Here is a 20,595-nt window from a genome sequence, read left to right on the forward strand (position 1 = left end):
CGTCGTTTCATTATCTCATTCAAGAGAACATAAAGTTAAAGACGAGCAGGCGATAAATGCAGACGAAATTTAGACGCGAAAAAACAAACGAAATGGTTGAGTGTCGCGGGTAGTAGTAAAGCCTGAGCCACCCAATGTCTTAGCAGTTACCGATAAAGCATACAGATGGCGAGTGTAGCGCCATCTGTGTGCTTTATTGGTAAATGCTAAGACATTGGGTGGCTCAGTGTGACCCCGCAGCGCACCGAATTCCACTCGATTCATATGCGTGCTTGATCTGCATGCGCATGCCTCCGGCATTCACTCCAATCCCCCCGTTACGCCGATCGGTGTACTGACCGGGGAATCGGCATACACTACCGTTCAAAAGTTTGGGGTCACTTTGAAATGTCCTTATTTTTGAAAGAAAAGCACTGTTCTTTTCAATGAAGATCACTTTAAACTAATCAGAAATCCACTCTATACATTGCTAATGTGGTAAATGACTATTCTAGCTGCAAATATCTGGTTTTTGGTGCAATATCTCCATAGGTGTATAGAGGCCCATTTCCAGCAACTCTCACTCCAGTGTTCTAATGGTACAATGTGTTTGCTCATTGCCTCAGAAGGCTAATGGAGGATTAGAAAACCCTTGTACAATCATGTTAGCACAGCTGAAAACAGTTGAGCTCTTTAGAGAAGCTATAAAACTGACCTTCCTTTGAGCAGATTGAGTTTCTGGAGCATCACATTTGTGGGGTCGATTAAATGCTCAAAATGGCCAGAAAAATGTCTTGACTATATTTTCTATTCATTTTACAACTTATGGTGGGAAATAAAAGTGTGACTTTTCATGGAAAACACAAAATTGTCTGGGTGACCCCAAACTTTTGAACGGTAGTGTATACCGTGGGGTACACACTTGAGTCCACCCATACAGTGTCAGACACATGAAAAGCGGAAAGTCAACTGTTAATTTTTGTCAACATAAACGGATCAAGTTTTATATATATATATATATATATATATATATATATATATATATATATATATATATTTATTTATTTATTTATTTATTTTTTATTTTTATTTTTTTAACTAATCATGTGTAGTAAGGGCGGGCGGGAGATTTTTATGTTGTCAGCGGGAGGTCAGGAGGATTTTCTAAATGTTCCCTATATATATTCCGTTTATTTATTATATTTTCCGTTTCCAGTTGAGAGTACGTCGTGCACATTCTGGCTGCTGCTTGTCACCGGAGCTTTTTTTTTTTTTGGTTTGATGTTTGAGTGTTTTTGCCCGCCAGTTGTGGTGTAGCTCCGGACCCAGTTTTGGGCGTCGGTTCCCTCCAGGCCTTGGTTCGCTGTGGGTGATGCCTGTGCTCCTCACTATGGACTGCAGTGAGCTCGCTGCTCATTTTAACATCGTGGTTGTCCAGTGCTCTGTGCTTTAGTGCTTGCCATGATGTTCCGAGCGATGTTGCTCGGTGGCGTTGCAGCGGCTGTGTAGGCTACTTGGGACGTACCAGCGCTCTGCGTGGATGAGTAGCATGCTATAGATGCACAATGGTGTAACATAGGGGAAAAAAAAATTCAGGTTTTGATTTTATGTACTGAAATAACTATTAGGCACAATTTTTACAATATCTATATAAATTAGTTGTTTTTACCCATTTTAACCTTGAAATCAGCATTTTAATGATTACCCATAATGCATTGTTTATTGCGCTAAAACAAGCAAAAATGTCATAAGACAGTGGAAATACTACCTTTACTACCTTCACGTGGCGTCTTTCTCGATTGCACGTGCCTAGAAGCGTACCTTCTACAGGGATCCCAGACGTCCGCTATTTAGCGGAATTCTGCTATTTTCTAGCGAAAGTGTTTTTTTTTTTTTTTTTTTTTTTTTTTAAATCTCTTGTATATCCATTAAAAATATGTTTAAGTAAAATGACCAGCAGAATACGTTCTGATTTGGTTTGCTTGTTTAGCGATGTTTTCGTCGGCTTGGTTTGTTCTCCTTGACATTCGGGAACACTCGCAAGTTATACTGATGTAAATACCGCGAGCAGTGTTGCCAGATTGGGCGGTTCCCCGCCCAGTTGGGGGGTTTCAAGTGCATTTTGGCGGGTTTTGAACATATTTTGGGCTGGAAAACGTCAGGAGTATCTGGCAACACTGACCGCGAGACTGTACGCGATAGAACAAGAAAACAATATGGCTGCGCCCATTTCCTAGAAAACATGTTTTAACTCCGTTCGTGCTTTTGTTTCTAATGCGTTGAACTTGATTTAATTCTAATGTGTTGAACTTAATTCAGAGCACTGCAGGAACATCAGAAAAGCAGAAGGAAAGATCAGAGAAACAAAAGCAGAGAAAACTGGAGGAAAGACAGAATGCACCCCAGAAAAGAGCATTAAATTCCTTTGCAGTGAAACCTTTCAAAAAGAGAGAGGTTTAAATCAAATATCTCCAGTATTTGCTGTACATATGTATATATCTAATATTACTGAATCATTGATTTCTGCTCATATTCATGATTTTTGAAAAATGAATGTGGCTTATATTAGACTAGTTTTGACATTAACTTGAAACAAATAAACAAATGAGATGAACTATGGATACTATTGTTATATTATAACAAAATCAGTGGAATATTTAGGCACGTATATTCTTCAAAGCTACATTTTCGTCTAATTTTTTATTTTATTTTTTGCCACTTACAGTGCTCAGCGTAAATGAGTCCACCCCCTTTGAAAAGTAACATTTTAAACAATATCTCAATGAACACAAACAATTTCCAAAATATTGACAAGACAAAGTTTAATATAACATCTGTTTAACTTATAACGTGAAAGTAAAGTTAATAATATAACTTGGATTACACATTTTTTTCAGTTTTACTCAAATTAGGGTGGTGCAAAAATGAGTACACCCCACAACAAAAACTACTACATCTAGTACTTTGTATGGCCTCCATGATTTTTAATGACAGCACCAAGTCTTCTAGGCATGGAATGAACAAGTTGGCGACATTTTGCGACATCAATCTTTTTCCATTCTTCAACAATGACCTCTTTTAGTGACTGGATGCTGGATGGAGAGTGATGCTCAGCTTGTCTCTTCAGAATTCCCCAAAGAAAATAATTTCTTTCCACCACAAAGGTGAAGGCTACAAGAAGATCAGCAAAGCTTTACTTATCAGTCAGAATACTGTAGCAAAAGTGGTACAAAAATTTAAGAAAGATGGAACTGCAACCATCTCGCAGAGACGTCCAGGTCGTCCACGGAAGTTAACACCTCGACAGGAGCGTCTTCTGATGAGAAGGGTTGAAGAAAATCAGTATGCAAGTTCACTGCAGTTATCTAAAGAAGTAGAAAGCCAAACTGGGGTGACTATTTCCCGTGACACAATACAGCGTACACTGCAGAGGAATGGCATGCATGGATGCGGTTCACGAAAGAAGCCTCTCCTAAAGCTCAGGCACAAAAAAGCCCGCTTAGAGTTTGCCAGGGCCCATGCTGACAAAGATGAAGACTACTGGGACTCTATACTCTGGAGTGATGAGACCAAGATAAATGTTTTTGGAACTGATGGCTTCAAAACTGTATGGCGTCGCAAAGGTGAGGAATACAAAGAAAAGTGCATGGTGCCTACAGTGAAACATGGTGGTGGCAGTGTCCTTATGTGGGGCTGCATGAGTGCTGCTGGTGTCGGGGAGCTGCATTTCATTGATGGCATCATGAATTCACAGATGTATTGCTTTATACTGAAAGAGAAGATGCTACCATCACTCCGTGCCCTTGGTCGTCGTGCACTTTTCCAACATGACTAAACACACATCTAAGGCCACTGTTGGATTTCTGAAGAAAAACAGGGTGAAAGTGATTCAGTGGCCAAGTATGCCTCCTGATCTGAACCGAACTGAACACCTATGGGGAATTCTGAAGAGACAAGTTGAGCATCACTCTCCATCCAGCATCCAGTCACTAAAAGAGGTCATTGTTGAAGAATGGAAAAAGATTGATGTTGCAAAATGTCGCCAACTTGTTCATTCCATGCCTAGAAGACTTGGTGCTGTCATTAAAAATCATGGAGGCCATACAAAGTACTAGATGGAGTAGTTTTTGTTGTGAGGTGTACTCATTTTTGCACCACCCTAATTTGAGGAAAACTGAAAAAATGTGCAATCTAAGTTATATTATTAACCTTACTTTCACGTTATAAGTTAAACAGATGTTATATTAAACTTTGTCTTGTCAACATTTTGGAAATTGTTTGTGTTCATTGAGATATTGTTTAAAATGTTACTTTTCAAAGGGGGTGCACTCATTTACGCTCAGCACTGTATGTCATTGATTACAAAATATGGCATCAAATAGATACACATTATTGTTAAATTCTGTTGCTTTTCTATGTTAAATCTATGTAAAAAATGTGTTCTATAGCATCTTTAAATGTTAAAATCTCAACAGCTTCAGGCAGCCCCCTTGACCCCTGCTGATAGTTTCTTACAGTCCTCTATTTTTTTCAATTACTGCTGGGATCCCTGTTTCTAGAACATTCCTGGGTGGTCACGGACTGTCACGTAGCCTAGTTCGGTTGTGAAACTCGCTAGGATGGAGTATTTTCGCGAGTTTAGTGGCAAACTTTTGCGCCGCAATTTCTCTATTCTCGAAATTTGTAACCTGAAACCCAACAAGAAATGTTTCATAATGTTTGGGATTTTGAAAAATGCTTCTAGCAAGTTTATTTCGCTGTATTTTTCCGTGAAACTTGGCATAAATCATCCTTAAGTGATGAGCGTGACATTGTTATTTTGGTCTGGGTCACGGAGTTAGTTGGAAGCGGGAGAAATGAGAGTTTCTCAACTACAGCAGCACTTCTCGACATAGATGGCTGGCGTGTTTCACAGCGTTTGGGATTTACTAAATCGACTAAATCTCTAGATCTACTGAAGCTACGAGGATATAAATCACCTGATATGTATACACGCCTGTGACCATGTCCATGTGTTTGTGATTATGTATGTCTCTACTGTATGTATGAAACAGCCCTTAAAACGTGCTATGAAATGTATGTAAACTGTGAAAAAGAATTTCCCTAAGGGGACTGTAAAATAAACTAACTAACTAATTTACTGGGTGAGAAGTATTATGGCTATGTTCACACTGCAGGCTGAAGTGACTCAAATCCGATCTTTTCGCCCATATGTGACCTGTATCCGATCTTTTATTGACAATATGATACGACACAGATCCGATTTTTTCAAATCCGACCCAGGCCGTTTGGATATGTGGTCCTAATTCCGATTCCTATCCGCTCTTTTCATATGCGACTTCAGTCTGAACCGCCAGGACGCATTCATCCGACTTAGACGTCATCAACAAGCCACAAACGTCACTATTCTGCGCTGAAGTAGGGGGCGGGTCTCTCAAAAAAAGTTACAGCAACATGGCGCATAATCACGGGCGCAGATAGAGGGGGGGACTCGTCCCACCCAGATTTAAATTCACCTCGTTCGGTCCCCCCCACTTATAGGGAGGAAAAAACGTCTATGCTGTCTGTCTTTGTATACGGCAAACCTCACGGAAAAATCAAAAGACAAATTACCATTCGGTTTATTGAGGTGCACAGCAGTGTATACATAGTTGCAACAACTCACATAAAACAAAACAAAGACTGATATTCGGTTGGTTGAGCTGGGCAGACTGCACAGGTTGCGAGCTCGAGCTTGGTTGCTATGGTAACCCACAACAAGTTTGACAGGCATATCGGGGTTGGGGTTGGTTTGCTGGCAGCTTTGTCCCTCCCAGTTTTTTGTCCCCCCCAGTTCAAAAAACGTATCTGCGCCCCTGCGCATGACATCAATGCGAGGGACGCTTCGGGCTGTGAAGGTTCTGAATCTTCTCAATGGAAGGACGCAGAGGTTAGGGAGCTGATTTCCATTTGGGGGGATGCAGCTATTCAAGCTAGATTGGATGGGTCATACCGCAACCGGGCGGTTTTACTTCCGTAAACGCTGGCCATGCTCACTGCGTGTGACGTCGTCGTATCCTGCAATGCGCATGCGGAACACTTTTAGGTCGCTTTTCGTTCATACTGAGGATCACATACAAGTCGCATATATTTGTTAATGTGAACGACCTCACAAAAAAATCGGATTTCACAAAAAAATCGGAATTGAGCATTAAGCCTTGCAGTGTGAACGTAGCGTATATATATTTTTTGAAAGGTTTATTCGCGCTACAAGTCCATGAAAGTTGGAATTGTTTGTGAAGGGGTTAGTTAGATTTTGGTAGCGTGACGCGCACAACAAGCAAAAGAAAAAACAAATTTTCTTCTGAATTTCCTTGCTTTATCAAAATTATTTTTTGATACATTAAAAGACTGTGTTTATAATATTTAAGTTTTTTTTTTTTTTTTTAATTATAGAGAATATTTGATCAAAACTTTCAAAACAGCATTCAAAGTGATTTTTCACGGGTGTAAATGTTACGCGTGACGTCCATAATTACGTTAAATTTTAAGAACCAAAATTCTGTTAAAAATTCTAGATTTGTGCTATCATTCTGGGGTTTTGCTGAATAATACTTTAGGGAGTTCTCTTACAATGCTGAAAATTCAATGAGTTTTGGTGAAATTCTAGAAAAGTTATTTACATTTTAACGCGCCTGATAGCGATTGTGCTCACACAGCGTGCTACTCATACGTGGCGGTGCGTCTGTGCTCGCTTTGTGGATCCATGGCGTGGTGTTCCGAGTGATGTTGCCCGGCGGCGGCTGTGCTGGCGGTGTGGGACTTGTTTTCGTGCACCTTTTGGTGGCACTGTGGCTGCTACACCATTGGAATGACATCCTGACCTCTATTTGGTGCCCCCTCCCCCCGGTTTTGAGAAAGGCGCTATATAAAGTGAACTTATTATTAAATACTCCATGTTTTTAACTTTATCATCCAAACTAAACAGAACTGTACCATATGAGTGATGAAGACTAACAAATATTTCAATGTGTGTCCTGTGGAAGCTGTCGGAGCAAAATACCCATTGTACTTTTTTTCTGCGATGACTTTCTGATTTGACTTGGTTCTCATTTAGTTTGAAAGTGCCTTCTCTCACAAGCCCTCCATGTACAACATGTTCTGGCAGAACCACGTGTCTGCTGTGGATGTATTACAGGTAAGGGAGAGGCGTTTTTTTTTTTTTAATTTATATAAATGAAATGTTGTACTAGTTCATGGTCTTATTGCTTCTGCAAATGAATATTACTTATTCTCAATGCATATGGGTTCTTGGGTATTAATTTGTGTATGTGGTTGTTTTGTAGAGGATGAAAGCCGGGGAGAGCATGGATGGAGCGTTTCAAGTCATTAAGGTGTTAAGTCGCCGCCCCACACGCTGGGAGCACTGCCTGGCTCTCGCTCGGCTCAAATTTGACAAATACTTCAAGAGGAAGGTACGATTACAGCAACACTCCATTAAAACAACACTAACATGCCTCTTAAACATGGCGAACCCTGGGGTGAATGGGATACATGATGACCGAGGAGAAAGGCCAAACTGATTGTCGCTGACAGGAACTCAAATAACCACTCTCGAGGACCATGGTGAGCTGAAAAGTATCTCTGGGATACAAGAGCAGGAGTCCATGTCGGGTTGCAGTCCTGTCAGGCAACAGCACAAATCTGATAACGTGCTTGAGCTCCTGAGAGCTGTGTGGATTTCAGCTCATAATTGGCTAACAGCTGAATGTGAAATAAAGTGTCCTGTGTTTGACACGCCCACTTGAGTCACACCAATAGACTTTTTAAGCCGAATTGGCTTGTTTGGAAACGTCAAATTTTGTTTCATGTACAACCCCGATTCCAAAACAGTTAGGACAAAAAATTGTAAATAAAAACGGAATGCAATAATTTACAAATCTCAAAAACTGATATTGTATTCACAGTAGAACATAGACAACATATCAAATGTCGAAAGTGAGACATTTTGAAATTTCATGCCAAATATTGGCTCATTTGAAATTTCATGACAGCAACACATCTCAAAAAAGTTGGGACAGGGGCAATAAGAGGCTGGAAAAGTTAAAGGTACAAAAAAGGAACAGCTGGAGGACCAAATTGCAGCTCATTAGGTCAATTGGCAATAGGTCATTAACATGACTGGGTATAAAAAGAGCATCTTGGAGTGGCAGCGGCTCTCAGAAGTAAAGATGGGAAGAGGATCACCAATCCCCCTAATTCTGCGCCAACAAATAGTGGAGCAATATCAGAAAGGAGTTCAACAGTGTAAAATTGCAAAGAGTTTGAACATATTATCATCTACAGTGCATAATATCAAAAGATTCAGAGAATCTGGAAGAATCTCTGTGCGTAAGGGTCAAGGCCGGAAAACCATACTGGGTGCCCGTGATCTTCGGGCCCTTAGACGGCACTGCATCACATACAGGCATGCTTCTGTATTGGAAATCACAAAATGGGCTCAGGAATATTTCCAGAGAACATTATCTGTGAACACAATTCACCGTGCCATCCGCCGTTGCCAGCTAAAACTCTATAGTTCAAAGAAGAAGCCGTATCTAAACATGATCCAGAAGCGCAGACGTCTTCTCTGGGCCAAGGCTCATTTAAAATGGACTGTGGCAAAGTGGAAAACTGTTCTGTGGTCAGACGAATCAAAATTTGAAGTTCTTTATGGAAATCAGGGACGGCATGTCATTCGGACTAAAGAGGAGAAGGACGACCCAAGTTATCAGCGCTCAGTTCAGAAGCCTGCATCTCTGATGGTATGGGGTTGCATTAGTGCGTGTGGCATGGGCAGCTTACACATCTGGAAAGACACCATCAATGCTGAAAGGTATATCCAGGTTCTAGAGCAACATATGCTCCCATCCAGACAACATCTCTTTCAGGGAAGACCTTGCATTTTCCAACATGACAATGCCAAACCACATACTGCATCAATTACAGCATCATGGCTGCGTAGAAGAAGGGTCCGGGTACTGAACTGGCCAGCCTGCAGTCCAGATCTTTCACCATAGAAAACATTTGGCGCATCATAAAACGGAAGATACGACAAAAAGACCTAAGACAGTTGAGCAACTAGAATCCTACATTAGACAAGAATGGGTTAACATTCCTATCCCTAAACTTGAGCAACTTGTCTCCTCAGTCCCCAGACGTTTACAGACTGTTGTAAAGAGAAAAGGGAATGTCTCACAGTGGGAAACATGGCCTTGTCCCAACTTTTTTGAGATGTGGTGTTGTCATGAAATTTAAAAATCACCTAATTTTTCTCTTTAAATGATACATTTTCTCAGTTTAAACATTTAAACATGTCATCTATGTTCTATTCTGAATAAAATATGGAATTTTGAAACGTCCACATCATTGCATTCCGTTTTTATTTACAATTTGTACTTTGTCCCAACTTTTTTTAAATCAGGGTTGTAGTTTTTCAGCTGTAGTTGAGTGGGAAATGTTGACGATGTTTTGGAGAGAGATAAATAACTGCCTGATTTATCTCGGCACGGTGATGTAGTGGTTAGCACTGTCGCTTCGCAGCAAGAAGGTCCTGGGTTCGAGCCCAGCAGCCGACGAGAGCCTTTCTGTGCGGAGTTTGCATGTTCCCGTGTCCGCGTGGGTTTCCCCCACAGTCCAAAGACATGCACACCCACGTGCAATGAACCGGTGCTACAGGTGCTCTAGCCCCTGCCCCTTTTCTGTTTGCTGTCCAAAGTGCCCTTTTCATAGGGCCTGTTTTTTTTTTTTTTTTTTTTTTTTTTTTTTTTAATATTTGTAAAAGATAAGTTAGCTCCGGGCGGCACGGTGGTGTAGTGGTTAGCACTGTCGCCTCACAGCAAGAAGGTCCTGGGTTCGAGCCCCGGGGCCGGCGAGGGCCTTTCTGTGTGGAGTTTGCATGTTCTCCCCGTGTCCGCGTGGGTTTCCTCCGGGTGCTCCGGTTTCCCCCACAGTCCAAAGACATGCAGGTTAGGTTAACTGGTGACTCTAAATTGACCGTAGGTGTGAATGTGAGTGTGAATGGTTGTCTGTGTCTATGTGTCAGCCCTGTGATGACCTGGCGACTTGTCCAGGGTGTACCCCGCCTTTCGCCCGTAGTCAGCTGGGATAGGCTCCAGCTTGCCTGCGACCCTGTAGAAGGATAAAGCGGCTAGAGATAATGAGATGAGATGAGATGAAGTTAGCTCCAACATCAATATTCTCTACAATTTGACAATAATATATGAAATTATAGATTTATAAAATAATGTTTTTCTATGTAAATGCGGGCATCAATCCGTGACGTCATGCATTCAGTGAGCCTCCGTGCAGAAAGCGCATGCAGGCGGTTGACAGTGGGAGACAGTGAGAGGAACAGCATGGGAAGGTCACACTGAAAGTCTCCTTTCATTTCTTATCTGAACATGCAATATTGTGCAGCTTAGAACACAAGAGTAAATGCGTAGGGTTGTTTATCATTTAATGAAGCCGCCTAGGCTATATTTAAACCGTTTGCTCCATCCATTTCATTAACGTGGCAGATTCGGAAACTTTAGTTTGAACAACGGCGTTTAAAACACATTCTAGCAGCTTCGAAAACTTAAGGCTGAATGACGACGTCCACGACATATTCTATCAAGACTATTATGTTATAGTAGCTTAGGTTAGTTGAGTTAAAACACAGGGAAACGTTTTCTAAATAAGTGAAAGCCTGCATTATGCAAAGATGCCAAGGAAAGAGAGGATAAAGAAGCAGAAAGAGAAGGAGTTGCGGGAGGCAGCAAAAGGCAGCGGATCTCTGTCCAGTTGGGTCAGAAAGAAAACTACAGGTCAGACTAATCTTCACTTCAGAATGAACAAGAACTATCTGACATGTCTTGTTACCAAGATCAACTATATTTTCAGACCTTCTTCTGCTGGCAATTGAGAAAGATATGGGTCATGAAATGGGGTTACCAAAATGTGACATAGAGGGAGTCACTTAAAACAATTTACAACTGAAAACAACTTTTATTTCCATGAAGCATTGACCATATAAGAAAATATAACATAGTTAAGATAACTCCTGCTCTACAATGTATGATAAAATCCATAAATATTTACCCGGTTGCTGATGTAACAAGGACACGACAGCGAATAGTGTCTGAAAACGTAAGTCAAAATCTTCCCGTCAAAACAGGCGATCAGATTGTCGGCGTTGTGACAAATGTTTAGCTGTAAGATGATATCGTCATGTTATACAAGTCACAATAACATAGTAGACTTCCTTATCACATAATATCACCAACTGTCGGTCGAACGCAACATGGTTTTAAGCGTAACTTTGCTGGACACGCTGATAATATCACCTACCTGCTCTTGCTGGCTGCCATTTTGATGCCATTGATAGCGACGAGAGCACGTGTTGTGGTGTGTGAGATCCCGCGAGAAGTTCTCTCGCGTCAGTTCAGCTGACCTAGATTGAGTAAATAGGTCTCGCAGGTTGTGAACGAACCAGGAAGTGAGTGGACGCTAAGTTAGGATGTGAGAAAAAACATCGATAATTTCTTTTATTGCCGTTTGTTTAAATTTCTTTCTACCTACATCGTTTTATAGTATATTCTTCTTTATATTAAAAACATCAATCATGATTTCAACTCGTTTTATCATTTTTTATAAGCCTGGTTTCTAACGTAACACGGTAGGACATCACAATGTTACGTTCACAACCTATTTTTAGTGGATGAATTCGAAGCTAAATAGTTTATAGAACCTTCTTAACTTTATTATGCGAGTGTAAAACTAAATTGCAAGTACCATGAAACTAATTTTATTGAAATTCTCAGAAAGTAATGAAGGTGGGCGGCACGGTGGTGTAGTGGTTAGCGCTGTCGCCTCACAGCAAGAAGGTCCTGGGTTCGAGTCCCGTGGCCGGCGAGGGCCTTTCTGTGTGGAGTTTGCATGTTCTCCCCGTGTCCGCGTGGGTTTCCTCCGGGTGCTCCGGTTTCCCCCACAGTCCAAAGACATGCAGGTTAGGTTAACTGGTGACTCTAAATTGAGCGTAGGTGTGAATGTGAGTGTGAATGGTTGTCTGTGTCTATGTGTCAGCCCTGTGATGACCTGGCGACTTGTCCAGGGTGTACCCCGCCTTTCGCCCGTAGTCAGCTGGGATAGGCTCCAGCTTGCCTGCGACCCTGTAGAACAGGATAAAGCGGCTAGAGATAATGAGATGAGATGAGTAATGAAGGTTTATTTAAGCTCAAAGTCAGCAAATATTCCATGTCACAAAAAACGTGTCATCCGTGTCCAGTCACAGGGGAAGAAAATGTTTCACATTTCTTTATTTCAAAAGAAAACTTCATTTTTTTATTTATTTTATTTCTTCAAACAATATTTATGGATAATCTGCTAAATATTTCTTTAAATCATGGAAATTAAAGATGAAATGATTATGTAAACCCGGACCAATGAAAAGTAACATCATTTCATGGACTGACCCTTATCCATATCGAATAGTGTTGTCATAGACATTTTCAAGAACATGGCAAACCGAAGACTGCTGCTTTGAAGAATACTGCAGCATTTAGATGGAACACACACACACACACACACACACACACACACACACACACACACAGAATGTTCAGTTGCAATTGAAATTTAGTTTTGAATAAAGTTAACTTGTGTGAAAAATTTGTTCCAAGTGCCCTTTTTTGAATGTTGAGCCCCTGCCCCTCCAAAGGTCTTTGCACGGCCCTGGACATGCAGTTAGGTTAACATGGAGCTGGCTTGCGCTGAAGTGCGCTTGGGCAAGGCATCTAACCCCCAACTGCTCCCCCGGTGCTGTAGTATAGCTGCCCACTGCTCTGTGTGTGTGTTCTCACTGCTTCAGATGGCATAAATGCAGAGAGGAATTTCACTGTGCTTGTGTGTATGTGCCAAATAGCCTGGGCCCGCCCATCCTAAGCGTGACTCAACACGAGGGCCTGTTGCGAGCTTAGTCTGGCCAGGCAAGCTATCTACAGCTCTTCCGAGCTCCCGAAAAATCGGGAACCAATCAACTTTGAGCATCTCCAACGGCCCTGGGTAGAGGCGTGTTCAAGGCACTGACGTAGTAGAACTGCGACCGGAAGCCATAGATTGTTTACAGAATCTATGCCGGAAGCGCTTCATTCACTAGAAACATTACGAACATGGAGCAAGTTCTCATTGAAAACGGAGCAAAGAGCAGCCCTGGAGGTATTTATTGAAAGGAAGGACGTTTTCGCCTTGCTCCCGACCGGCTTCGGTAAGAGTTTAATCTACCAGTTAGCCCCGTCGCGTCACATACGTCAGAGGAAAGAGTGATGTGATTGGTTTAAGCTTCGTCACAGCCTTTTCTGGCTTCGACCAATAGCAAACTGAGGCATTTCAGGGAGGCGGGTCAACCACGGGCTCTGGGAAACGGTTGGGCTTAATATCTTGGCCAGACCAATAGCTCGTAGAGCTTTGTCGCGTTAGCCAGACTATGTGCCAAATAAAGGCTGCTTCTTCTGTTTAATTTTGATGCATTCTAATGAACAGCTTTATTACACTTCAAAAGTGTTGTTTTTGACTTGGCATGTAATAACATGTTAATAACAGCTTAGTAATTCTATTATGTTGTGTTTATTACATGTTAATAACATACACTTTTAAAAATGTTTTCAGGCACTTCAACTACTGCACTCATTTCCACTGGATACACGACTGAAAGATGGCAGTAAGTCTCACACACGTCCCAGGATGTGCTTCGAGTCATCAGAGACGTTAAACATCACAGACTAAAATGTTGTTGTTTTTTTCCCCCCCCCAGCTCTGTTCTGGCAGTCTCCCAAACGACCTCCATCCCCTATCGAGTTCAATCTCAAAGACCAGCTGTGAGTGAAAGCGGATTCAGCTCCAAGACTAATGCGAGAGATCCATTTTAAACCAGCTAAATGATGTATATTTTATTCGTATAATCTCATCTTTAGGCACTTTGCTTTCGTGGTCAGCACGGCTCGGCTGTTTGCAGGAATTTACAACGTTCCATATTCAGAAAAGGTAAAGTTCAAATATACTGTTTTTTTTTTGTTTTTTTTTATTTTTTTTTTTAGTTCTACATTTTACAAAACATCGTTTCTTCTTCAGTGTGGTCACGTTTTCTATATTTAGGTCTCTTTCTTTGTTTTGATAACAGAACCTCAGTTACGAGGCTGTGGAACATGTTTTGACTGAAGTCGAGATTCCAGAGTACAAGCCGGCAGAGAAGGTAGCAACTTTCTTACTTGTATATTATAAATAAATGTATAAATTCATCATTTAGATCCGTTATTAGCTTCGAGGATGACATCTGGAATGAAAACTCGATGCTGTGAATTAATGCAAGGCCAGTTATGTTCTAAAAGGTGTCTAATTCCTAAAAACCCAGATGTTTGCGCCTCTTATGGTCATGTGACTGTGTGATGCTTAGACTTGCTCAGCAGTAATTCACAGCTGTCCAGATGTTTTTTTTAAACAGTTTTACAATGAAAAATTGATTAAGTACGGAAGCCGAGAGAGGCCCTTCATATAATCTTTTTTTTATTCACCTTGTTATCCCGAGGTAACGACATAATTAATTCAGGATGTCGAGAAAACAACACAACTAATTCGAGATCTCGAGAAAACAAAACAATTATTTCATGATCTCGAGAAAACAGCTGAGATTTCTAGCAGAGCTGCGTCCCCCTGTGGGTCAGACAACGAAGACTTAGAAATTGGCGGACATGTAACAGAGCAGAAATGGCTATACAGAATGAGAAATAGCCCCAAGGTCAGCATATCGGCGCACCTGAATGAACCATTTCTCAGCTGTTTACTTGAGATCATGAAATAATTGTTTTGTTTTCTCGAGATCTCAAAATAAAGGTTTTGTTTTCTCGAGATCTCGAATTAGTTGTTTGTTTTCTCGAGATCCTGAATTATGTCGTTATCTCGGAATAACAGTTTTGTTTTCTCGAGATCTCGAACTAGTTGTGTTGTTTTCTCGAGATCCTGAATTAATTATGTTGTTATCTCGGAATAACGGTTTTGTTTTCTCGAGATCTCGAATTAGTTGTGGTGTTTTCTCGAGATCCTGAATTAATTATGTCGTTATCTCGGAATAACGGTTTTGTTTTCTCGAGATCTCGAATTAGTTGTGTTGTTTTCTCGAGATCCTGAATTATGTCGTTATCTCGGAATAACAGTTTTGTTTTCTCGAGATCTCGAACTAGTTGTGTTGTTTTCTCGAGATCCTGAATTAATTATGTCGTTATCTCGGAATAACGGTTTTGTTTTCTCGAGATCTCGAATTAGTTGTGGTGTTTTCTCGAGATCCTGAATTAATTATGTCGTTATCTCGGAATAACAGTTTTGTTTTCTCGAGATCTCGAATTAGTTGTGTTGTTTTCTCGAGATCCTGAATTATGTCGTTATCTCGGAATAACAGTTTTGTTTTCTCGAGATCTCGAACTAGTTGTGTTGTTTTCTCGAGATCCTGAATTAATTACGTTGTTATCTCAGAATAATGGTTCTGTTTTCTCGAGATCTCGAATTAGCTGTGTTGTTTTCTCGAGATCCTGAATTATGTCGTTATCTCGGAATAACGGTTTTGTTTTCTCGAGATCTCAAATTAGTTGTGTTGTTTTCTCGAGATCCTGAATTAATTATGTCGTTATCTTGGAATAATGGTTTTGTTTTCTCGAGATCTCGAATTAGTTGTGTTGTTTTCTCGAGATCCTGAATTAATTATGTTATCTCGGAATAACGGTTCTGCTTTCTCGAGATCTCGAATTAGCTGTGTTGTTTTCTCGAGATCCTGAATTAATTATGTCGTTATCTCGGGATAACAAGGTGAATTAAAAAAAAAAGGATTATATGAAGGGCCTCTTGCGGCTTCCGTAATTAATAGTCATTGTTAATTATATAAAAGTAACTGATAATGAGTATAGATTCGGTGTGTGTGTCTCTGTGTTAGCGTATAGAGACCGATGAAACTGTTAAGAAACCTGATCGGATGAAGCTGACAGTGAGCAGCGAGGAGGAACGGGAAGCCATCTCACATCTGGAGGAGGCCATCACATCTGGCTTTACACCAGGTGAGCACATACAAATTTCACACTTTTTTTTTTTCCAAATAAGTTTTAAAACTGCATAATGTCATAATACATAACGAGGCATATATCGGCTGCTTAAGACACCTCAGTCCAGTGATGCAGGACGTAATTGCATCCTCATGTCCGTCTTTTCATCTCTCGCTCCTCTGTAGAGGGTGTGCGGATGACTCCTTTGCTTTTTGAGAAGGACGATGACGCGAACGGTCATATGGATTTTGTGGAGTCGGCGTCAGCTCTGAGAGCCCGCGTGTACTCAATCGAAGCTGCCGATCGCCTCCAGACCAAACGCATCGCCGGAAAAATCATCCCTGCTATTGCCACGGCTACCGCCGCCGTCGCCGGCTTGGTAAGGTCTCTCCTTCATAAAGCAGAGATTTAATGAAAATAATACATAACACCAATTACGCTAACCACATTCACTGGATATGAGCAATCGCATGCTCTGATTGGCTACTCTACTGCTAGGATATCGGCTCATGTACCGTGAGTAGAGAGAAACAAAATGGCGGCGCGTGTTGCTGAACCAACAGAGGACGAAATAAAAAAAACTCGAAAACAAAACCCCAAGAAATACAAATGGGATAAAAGTATTTGATGGTAAGAATGTATCTTTTTATTTTTAGAATTTTTCACAAACTGCTGCCGTCATTTCGCCGGTTCGTTCACATTCTGATGATGATGATGCCCTTTATTGTCACTAGTCACATGTACCAGCGAAATTAGCCGTCAACCTGTCCGTACATATACAACATACAGTTGACATAGGGTAGACAGGACAGGAAGACAGGGATAAAGATAAAATGAAACACAACATGAGGAGAGATGAGGAAAAAAAGAACACCCCCCCCACTATGCTCCTGTCAGGAGTACAGTGTGGGAACATTTAAAAAACCTTTGCACACAACAACACAAGTACACTTTAAACACGGGACTTGAGGTGGGGGAAATCAGGGGTGAGGGGGGAGGGGAGGAGGTAATCCAGTGCAAGCAAGCAGCCGTCCACTCCTGCAGCCATGAAGGCGCTGGTCACGCACCTGCTTGTCACACTGGGGGTAAAAATGGCGACCGCGGAAAGTTAGAGAAGGAATGCGAGAGTGTCTCCTGGCAGTGACCTTCAGGGGGAAATGTTGCCTCAGCAACGGCCTGAACCGAGGCCGGTGCTGTCTCAGGGAGTCGAATGTCGATAAGATATAAATTGTTTGGTCTTTCCAGATGCAGTCTTTGCACATCCACACCGCTCGTCCATGTCTGTCCATTCTATTCAAATTCAAATTGATCTCTGAAAAACCTATTCCTTGCAAAGCTGAAAGCTGCTCCGAGATAACCATTTTGTGGTTAAAGTTCTGAATGTCCACAGTCCGAGTGCCAACAGCTTTGCCCACCACTCCAATCATATCGGGCAGCTTTGTGGGGCTTTGAACAGCTGTCACCGTTGTCTGATTTCCTCGATATACCAGGGCAATGCCTAATCCAATCAGCAAAAGTCCTGTAATCATGGTTCCGAATAGGTAGATATCTTCAATGTCCTCCACAGAAAGAATCGCCAGACACACGACCCGCCACCGCTCCCACAGTGCGATTCTAAGCGGAAATGATTTTGTCGAAAGTTTTTATTTATCAAATTTGCAAAAAATGCAAATAAAAATGCTCCGTTTCTCAAAACCCAGTGAATGTGGATAGAATAAAACAGTTATTCCGCTCAATCTCATCGTACATGACTTATAGCCAGCCTCGTCGGCTATCAGCTCATGTACGACTCGATTTCGTGGAATAACCGTTAAATATGGCCAGTCAGCCAAGACACGTTTGAACATTTTCCTGACGTTTGCTTCTCATGAAGCCGACAAGTCTGTCTCTCAAAAATCTTTTCTATAAATCCATGCACACACTGTGTCCTAAAACTTTGGGCACCAAATGTGTCTTGGCTGATGACCTGCATTTGGATTTCTTTGACATGTTTGACTCTTTAGCTGAATGGAATGAGGTTTGTCCCAAATTGAAATTTGTGCAATAATCATTTCATCAATATTTTTATTTTTTTGGAATCCTTAATACCTGCAGGTGGCATTGGAACTGATTAAAGTCACAGGTGGTTATGGCTTCGAGTCATTCAAGAACTGCTTCTTTAACCTGGCCATCCCCGTCGTGGTCCTCACAGAGACGGCTCGGGTCAAAAGGACGCAGATCAGGTGAGCGAGAGAGAGAGAGAGAGAGATGAACACTTTTTAACATCTTGCAGGAATGCTATTCTGTAGGAGCTGCTACTCCTAATCGTCATTCATCCTCTCTGTCCTTGTTAGAGATGACATCTCCTTCTCCATCTGGGATCGCTGGTCCATTGTAGGACATGAGGACTTCACCCTGTCTGACTTCATCACTGCTGTCAGGGTACGTCACATCACTGAACCATTCCCTGGATTTAAACCATTTTTACAAAAAACCACCACCAACCCAGTGTGTAATTGTTGATAAGGTGAAGAGTTTTTAAAAATGTTTGTTTATTTGGAGGAGATTGCTGTTTAACAATTTTTGAAGGAGTCTTCAAGGTTTAGCAGTGTTTAACAGTCAAAGGTAAAGCTGCAAGTTGAAGTTTTCTGACATGGAAACATCTTCAGGACAGAGCGGTTTGCGTTTCTCAGTAGTGTGACGAGCTGCGGGTGTTTTTTTTTTTTTTTTTTTTTTAAACATGTTGATACTGCAACATAAATAACAGGAACTAACCTATTTCATGGAAGTTCCACAACAGTAGACGTAACTACAAACTGATCAATGATGTCGTCCTTGAATAAATTACAAATTCTTAGTATTTATTTATTTTATTTTAGACATGGATGCAAACGGCGTGCCTTTTGGCGGATGCTGCCTTTTTCACGGCTGTCTGGGGGACTTGTGTGAATCGCGCAGGTCCAATGAGGGTTTTTTTTTTGGGGGGGGGGGGGCGTTGGAGTGTCTGATTATAATTTCATCAAAGTAAATTCTGTATTAAAATTACTAAACAAGCAAATGCTGTTACAGTCCATGAAACATAGGAAGTATAAGGCCCACTTTACACAGGGACGGTCTGAAACAAAAACGCAAAAGTCCGTTTTCGTTCTCACTTTTTTCCACGTCTACACGACCGTTTTCAAGGAGGAAATCTGCGTCTATACGGTGACGCATAAATGTGTGGAATTCAATTGGATGTGCATGCCAGGCGGCTAGGTGGTGCTGTGAAAGACCTCCGCTATGTCTGCACGCATGTGCAACGTCTTCCGTCTTGTCTGATCTGCACAGCTGCGCCGCGAAAACTTTGACTACTCTGGCTATGGTAAGTAAGAAAGTAAGCGCATACTATACCCGCCTCTGTTCATTAACGGTATATGTGCAGATTCGGTATAGATGTTCGAAGGACTCCTGGACGTTTATTAAAGCTGCCAGAGCAGCTTGAAGGTCCGTTGGATCGATGTAATCAGACATGCTCTTACTTTTTTACTTACTTTCTTACTTCCCGGGCTGGCATGTACAGTATATGAGATATGTATGACGTAAACGCGTACCCGACATGAGCAGATCCGAGCAGAGTTTCGCGTGTTGGGTAGTTTAGACGGATATGCAACGGGGGCTGTTTTTAACTTATCCACTCTGGAAGGCGTTTTCAATTTTTTCCATTTTTCAGCCTCGGAAACGCCGTCCCCGTGTAGACGAAAGGCACTTCCGATAAAATATTTAGTCGTTTTTACCCGACAGCGTCCTCGTGTAAACGGGCCCTCAGTATGAGAAGAAAACAGTAAATCAGAAAGCTGCTTTTAATGAATACTTAGGCCTACTACGCTACTGTATTTTAATGTTGGTCATTACGGTGGTACTTGGAGAGCCAAGTATTTTCTGAGGTGGTACTTGGTGAAAAAAGTTTGAGAACCACTGGTTTAAAGTGATCTTCGTTGAAAAGAACAGTGCTTTTCTTTCAAAAATAAGGACATTTCAAAGTGAGCCCAAACTTTTGAACGGTAGTGTAAATTTCACTGATTTTTATGGGACTGAAAGGCCGTCGAGCTTTAATATGCTGTGATATGTAACGTGACCGTAGCAAGTCCTGCCTAATAGAAGTAGCATTTGTGTTTAAATTGGAGCCCTGCACTCCCGCGGGACTCGCGGGACCTGCCGCAAAGCAGTGCGGTGCGGGACAAATTTTGAAAGCTCATTGCAGGCGCGGGCGAGACCGGAATTGCACATATGCGCACGCGAGCGGGAGTGCACATATGCGGCGCGGGCGGGAGCCGTGATAAGCTGCAGTCCCGCTAACTAAAAACGTGTTTGAAATAAAATTTATAAATTATTAATTTATGTCTATCATATATAATTTGTGCTGGATATTTTATTTGGCATTAATAAAAACATTTTAAGATGCCTAAATTTGCAGAGAGTCTCAGATTGCCAGATTGAGTGAGGAATGGCATCTTAAATTTGCCATTGATCACTTGCCTTGCCTAACAGGAAATCCTTCAATCACTCTAATGACTCG

General features: G+C 41.5%; 1 protein-coding gene across 2 annotated transcripts in view; it reads left to right on the plus strand.

Annotated features, from left to right (window-relative positions):
- Positions 1-20,595, plus strand: part of uba6 (ubiquitin like modifier activating enzyme 6) — a 61,622-nt gene that overhangs the window by 36,899 nt on the left and 4,128 nt on the right. For both annotated transcript variants that reach the window (XM_060916613.1, XM_060916612.1), the window contains exons 22-31: positions 7,076-7,156; positions 7,305-7,433; positions 13,645-13,696; positions 13,790-13,853; positions 13,950-14,019; positions 14,156-14,227; positions 15,956-16,076; positions 16,247-16,440; positions 18,156-18,283; positions 18,395-18,482. In XM_060916613.1, the coding sequence (XP_060772596.1) occupies positions 7,076-7,156; positions 7,305-7,433; positions 13,645-13,696; positions 13,790-13,853; positions 13,950-14,019; positions 14,156-14,227; positions 15,956-16,076; positions 16,247-16,440; positions 18,156-18,283; positions 18,395-18,482 (999 nt within the window). The remainder of the gene's footprint in view (positions 1-7,075; positions 7,157-7,304; positions 7,434-13,644; positions 13,697-13,789; positions 13,854-13,949; positions 14,020-14,155; positions 14,228-15,955; positions 16,077-16,246; positions 16,441-18,155; positions 18,284-18,394; positions 18,483-20,595) is intronic.

Source organism: Neoarius graeffei, chromosome 3 (assembly GCF_027579695.1).
Source record: "Neoarius graeffei isolate fNeoGra1 chromosome 3, fNeoGra1.pri, whole genome shotgun sequence".
In the NCBI taxonomy this organism is placed as follows: domain Eukaryota; kingdom Metazoa; phylum Chordata; class Actinopteri; order Siluriformes; family Ariidae; genus Neoarius; species Neoarius graeffei.